The 6169-nt window shown below is 42.8% G+C and overlaps 1 protein-coding gene across 1 annotated transcript; it reads left to right on the forward strand.

Moving 5' to 3' along the window:
• Positions 1 to 555: 555 nt before the first annotated feature.
• Positions 556 to 5294, forward strand: LOC121917840 (collagen alpha-1(V) chain-like; the record flags this gene model as incomplete). The annotated part of the gene is made up of 5 exons (XM_042443960.1): positions 556 to 687; positions 1838 to 1996; positions 3089 to 3340; positions 3784 to 3951; positions 5238 to 5294. Coding segments are annotated over 5 exons (768 nt in total), but the record flags the coding sequence as incomplete, so codon positions are not given.
• Between the last annotated feature and the right edge of the window lie 875 nt (positions 5295 to 6169).

Consider the following 6169-nt stretch of genomic DNA (forward strand, 5'->3'; position numbering starts at 1 on the left):
GTAAGGAGGAGAGGAGAGGGCAGAATCTCGCTTTTCTCAGTCTGCTCAGGCAAAATCACACTATTGCATCCTTTCTTGGCTTGTGCGTTCTTACTCATTGTTAACTTAAATATTGACCACACTATGATGTTGCTTGGACACATGTGTCCTGTTGTCAAGTCATTTCTGACTATAGGGAGCGGTGCTCATCTCTGTTATAAGCCAAGGGAGCCAGCGTTGTCAAAGATGATTTATGTGGTCATATGACCAGCATGACTTCTGAAACGATGTTACCTTCCCACTGAAGTGGTACCTATTTATCTACTCGCACTTTTACATGCTTTCGAACTGCTAGGTTGGCAGAAGCTGGGACTAGTGACAAGAGCTCACCCCATCATTCGGCACTTGGGTCTCAAACTGCCAACCTGCTGATCTTATAGTCTTCAGTGTCTTAACCACTGAACCATTGTGTCCAACTATAGTTTCATTTAAGTTTGGAAAAGGGTACCCATCTTCATGTGTCTTTATGTTGCGATCCATTGCTGAGCTCCATCTGTATTTTGTCATTTCATCCAGGGTGACATCCAGCAACTCCTCATGGTATCTGACCATCGAGCTGCCTATGATTACTGTGAGCACTACAGCCCTGACTGTGACACCGCCGTTCCAGATGCACCGCAGTCTCAGGATCCAAATCCAGATGAATATGTAAGTAAAAAGGAGAGGTGTGAGTGTGAGAGGAGGAGGAGGAGGAGGAGATGCATAGCGTCATTTGCAATTTAGGGTTGCATTTGAGGAAAGCTATAGGTAATACATCCCCTTTTCTCCCTTATCCCCCACTTTACCATGCTTATGGGCTGTAGGTATGTAGAGGATCCTTGCCTCCAAAAATATATCCCATTCATCCATGCCATTTCATAGGACCTTAGCCTGTGTGTGCAGAAACATAGCTTCCTTTGTATTGTTATTCATGTTTTATCAATCCCCATAGTTATAGAGATGTGCTGTGAACGCATACATATCACACACTCAAAATCACACACAAAAACAACAGCAACAACAACAACAACACACACATTTAAGCTTGCACCTTAACTTTAAATGTAAAATAAAAAGATTTAGAACAAACCTGTAGACAATGATTTATACAACCTTCGCTATAACTCAATATTTACAAATTACTGGATCAAGTTTCCAATCTTTCCAGATTGGGATAGTTGTATACATTTTGTTTCTCCCATTTCTAGTTCTAATGTGAAATAATTAATAGATTCCTAATTGTAGTTCATGATTTATTTATTTATGTTCTCAAGTCTTCTCTAAAGTCAAGGTCTCAGTCTTGGAAGAAAGCGTTATTGATTTTCCCCCATTGATTCTCCCATAGCTGGGTCCCGTATTTCCAACCATCTTTAAATTTAACTGCCTTGCCATGTAACAGCTAAAGCTTGCAAATCATTCTTTAAAATTTAAATATTAAAGGATAAAATCCAGCCTAATTCAGCTCTTTGGATTGATGTTTTCCACCCGAAACTGGATGTTATAGGGAGTGTGGCTGTGTGTATGTGGTTGACAAGCAAAAGGGCTACTGTTTTTGGCAGGAAATATATGTTTCTGCCATGCCTCATCCTTCCCTTGGTGCTGGTCTTTAGGCTATCAATGAGATGCCCAAATTGCCTTGTGACTGGACAAGGCTGAAAATGAGCTTTCATCAGAATCTATGCCACAAATCAATACATTAAATAGAAGTGGCTCAGACTGGCTGTTAGGTCTCAGGAGCCACCTTTCTCTGGCTTGGAGAAATTATGGATGGAGACACTTGTCTGCCTCCATAGTCTCAGTTGCCATGCTTGTTTTGCAGTACACAGACGGGGACGGGAACCTGGAAGCAGAAGGAGAAACCTATTATTATGAATACCCCTACTACGAGGACACTGACGATACTGGAAAGGTGATTCCACCCACTACCCAACCTGTGGACAATGAAGAAGTAGCCAGGGAAAGGACGGAAACCACTGAGGTAAGGCTCCCCGTGATGTTGTAATGGTCTATCACTGGTAGATGGGGAATCCAAATCCAGCCTCTTTCTTAAGAGGCTGAGAAGACAAAGGGAGAAGCAACGGCAACCCTGGCACTATGCAAGTGGGACAGCCTCTTTTCCTCTAACCTAGAAAGTATCTTTGTTGCTGTTTGCCTTCAAGTCATTTCTGACTTATGGTGACCCTAAGGTAAACTTAAGTTACAGGGTTTTCTTGACAAGTTTCACCTAAGGTTACCCAATGGGTTTCCATGGCCAGGTGGAGAATCTAACCAGAGTCACAGTCCAATGCTCAAGCCACTATGGTGGCTCTTCAGAGCAATTTACAAAGTGTTACTTTGACAGTTCTTAGTAGTATCTTAGGAGAATTGCAATACTGGGTGGTGTGCAGAAGCTTGAAGGCACATAACAACAACAAAGTGTGTCTAGGCAGCACTTAAGTAACAATGGAGGGATTCACTGCCAGAAGATATATTTATGGGTGCCAACTTGGTTGGCTTTAAGAGAAGATAGGACAAATCCATCAATGACTATTTTTTTTACCACCTATACTATCAGTCCTCTTTATATCAGTTACTGGGGAATGGAAGACGGAGAAGGCAGTTACACTCCTGTCCTACTAGTCGTATTCCTTTTGGGACATCTAGTTGGTAGGGAACAGGATGATGGACCAGAGAGACCTCTGGACTGATCTATCAGAGCACTTCTTATGGGTGTCTGGCTGGTGACTGTAGGATGCTGAACCAGATAGACTGCCATGAGCAATACTTGTCCATTAAATTATTTTTTTTGGACTGCAGTTCCCATAATCCTTCCCCACTGACTATGGTAGTGAAAGGTCAGAAAAACCATGCAGTCTACAATTGCCCACCCTGAGACATACTTTGGGTCCTATCTGACAGGGCTTTATTTTTCATGTTAATAAGCCTAGTCCAACTTTTTGTATCTTTTATATTAAATGGAAGTGTTTTATTCAGTCCTGATTCTGGCACATTCTATCCTCCTATTGCCACAGTGTAGAATGCCATACATTTGTGTGGAAGATCCTCTAATAGCTGTCCCCTTTGTAAACAGGAAAGAACTCCTCCATCCACACAAGCCCCACCTATTGTGGAGAACACCCGAGAAGAAACCAGGGAGGAAGAAAAAGTAGATGACCCACTGGTGGACGAATACAACTATGGGCCCATGCCCAATGAATACTACACTCCACTTCCATATGAGGATTTCAACTATGAAGACATTGACAATTTGGATAAATTTACAGAAGGTGGCATTGAAGCAGAAGTCCCCACAAGTACCGTTATCACCCACAATGAAACCGAAGTAATTTCTTTTGGCATTTTTGGAAATTTGGTTAGCACACCACCAAATCCCTTTTGTCCCTATTAGTTCAATCAGACTTCCATGTTTGGAGAATCAGTAACCATAGTTTCATTTACTTTATCCGACGGGGAAGGTCTCTTTAAGCATCTAGAGGTCCTTCAGTCCAACCATGTGGTCAACTTCTGCTAGAAATATAGTATTTGCTATTAACCACAGTTTCTGCTTATCTCTATTAACCATGGGAATGGATCCCCCATAGATACAGAGGCCAGACTGTACCCCAGAAACCAGAGATCAATGTCATTGTTTTCTCTGCATCCCAGTTTATCAGTTCAGCTATGGCAGAAAGTAGATGAGATCCCTTTAGCTTCAGGAGCAACGGTGGGAGTATCCAAACACCATGAACGACTTGTCTCATATAATATTTGATTTCATTTCCTTAGGTTACTGTAACAGGGAGTGAAGGTGGAGAAGACCCTGACAAAGACTTTACGGTAGACACGCTCAAGGAGTATGATGATGGCTACTACGACGGAGGCTACTACGACAGGACAGACTCACCAGATATTGGACTGGGGATGCCAGCCAACCAGGACACCCTTTATGAAGGGGTAAAGAAAGCTAGCAGAGAGCTTGAATTTCAGATCAGATATGAAACAGTTGTCATAGGGGAATAGTAGCTTGGCATTTGCTAGTTGGTTTCTCTTCAGATGAAGGTCCCTTGGGGAACTTTGCTAGGAAACCCTCTAGGAGCAGATGTGAAATGATGCCATGGGTACCTTCTCCAGGAAATCCTCTGGAGTAGATTATTAGGGGAACAGAGGGGGCTATTGTGGGGGCAGAAAGTCACACTTCCATTGGCAAAGTACATCATTGGATCTGAGCCACTGGAGGAAGGGATAAATGATGGATGGACAGGTGGATGAATGAGTGGGTGGGTGAGTGCATGGGCATCACTAGCGGGTGCGGGGAGTGTGGGCTCACAGAATATGACACTATATGGAGAGGTTATACCTCTGTTCTCTAAGCATCTGTCTTTTGACAGAAATGGGCTGCACATTCACCTACATCCCTTTAAAATGCTAAAGCTCAATGGAAGAGAAGGCATGAATGGAGGTGAGGCTCATTTGACAATGAAAGGGTTTTTAATTTCCCCCCTAAATTTTCATTAAAAACATTGCATCTTACAAAATTTTCACTTTATGAAACTGTGTGAATGTAAATACATTTAGGCTGTAATTTAAAGGCATAATTTTAATTTTGCTAGTTGCTTATGTCACAACTAGTGCCATTACATTCATTGATATATGGGAATTATAAGTTAGAAGGAACATTAGTACAAAAAACATTACTTAGGGGGATATGGTGTGGGAAGAGGTCCATGGGGGGGGTGACACCATGTTTTAGTGACACTGCTGGATGGATGGATGGATGGATGCCCAGAGAGACAGAAAGATAGATTGTTTGATTTGAACACACCTAATATCTTTTTCAGTTGCAGCTGAAATAGAGGATGCAAACATCAGGAAAAGAGATTTCACATAAATATTAGGTAGAACATGATGGTCCTTGAGGTCTCTTCCTGCTTTATGATTCTAACAATGGTATCCAACTTTTGGTCCAACAGGTGTTTTGGACTTCAACTCCCAGATGCTCCAGCCAGTTTGGCCAACAGTCAAGAACTTTTGGGAACTGAAGTCCAAATGCCTGGAGGACCAAAGGTTGGAAACCATTGAGTTACACGGATGGCGGAGCCTTCTTTTACAAATGAAAGGTTTTCCTTACATAACTCCCTGTTCTCGGTGCACACTGTTCAGTCGCAATTAATTGAGCAAATGAAGCAGACTGGTGCTCTTTGTTGCTTGGTCCTTACTTGCATTTCTCTGGTCTCTTGCAGATTGGTGGGCCACGAGGTGAAAAGGGACAGAAGGGGGAGCCAGCAATCATTGAACCGGTAAGAATCCAGGTCATGGCATTGCTTTGGCCTAGCTGTTGCAGAGACTCTGCAAAACTATGCCACAGCCATGCACAAAGGTCTACATTTCCCTTTGAAACCTATATCAACTCTATGCCACACATTTGACAAGAGCTAGCAGTGCTCCAGCAACAAAAATCGAATACCTGCGCCTCTTATTTTTGGTTGTTTCATGGTGGGATGTAGAGTGGAAAAGGCAATGTTTGCCTCTCCTCCTCCATGCTCTGTGGAGCTTAGAAAGTTCTCCACTCCATCTCTTTTTATGGTCAGAAAAAGGGAGGAATATGGAAGTCTGGAATAGTAAAAGGCAACACAAATAGCCTTCAGGTACCACAAATGGCCATGTAAACTCACTGGGTGAACTTGGGCAAGTCACGCTCTCTCAGCCTCAGAGGATGGCAATGGCAAGCCCCCTCTGAAGATACTGGCCAAGAAAACTCCATGATAGGATTGCCATGTAAGTCATAAGTCAGAAACGGCTTGCCATAAGTCAAAAACCACTTGAAGGCACACAACAATATCAACTATTTATGGTTCTAGGGCCACATTTGACCCACCCTTGATGTGTTGCATGCCTTCCAACTTTCCTGAATTGGCAGAGACAGTTCTAATTAAACCTATGCCATCCCACGTTTTAACTCCTTTTAAAATGTCCCACTTTCTTGCTCTTCCTCCCATTTCCTCCCTTTGTCCTCAGCTTACTTCAGTTGTTGCAAATGGGGTGCAAAGTACAAAAGTAGTTTTCACTACGTTCATTGAGCAGGGGGATGAGAGGGCAGAATTGTGCCCTTCCCAGTAGGCTCAGGTAAAAGCAAACTTCAGCAGCCTCTCCTTACTTATGTGCTTTTCCTAAC

The sequence above is a fragment of the Sceloporus undulatus genome, unplaced genomic scaffold (genome assembly GCF_019175285.1).
Source record: "Sceloporus undulatus isolate JIND9_A2432 ecotype Alabama unplaced genomic scaffold, SceUnd_v1.1 scaffold_1051, whole genome shotgun sequence".
Taxonomy (NCBI): domain Eukaryota; kingdom Metazoa; phylum Chordata; class Lepidosauria; order Squamata; family Phrynosomatidae; genus Sceloporus; species Sceloporus undulatus.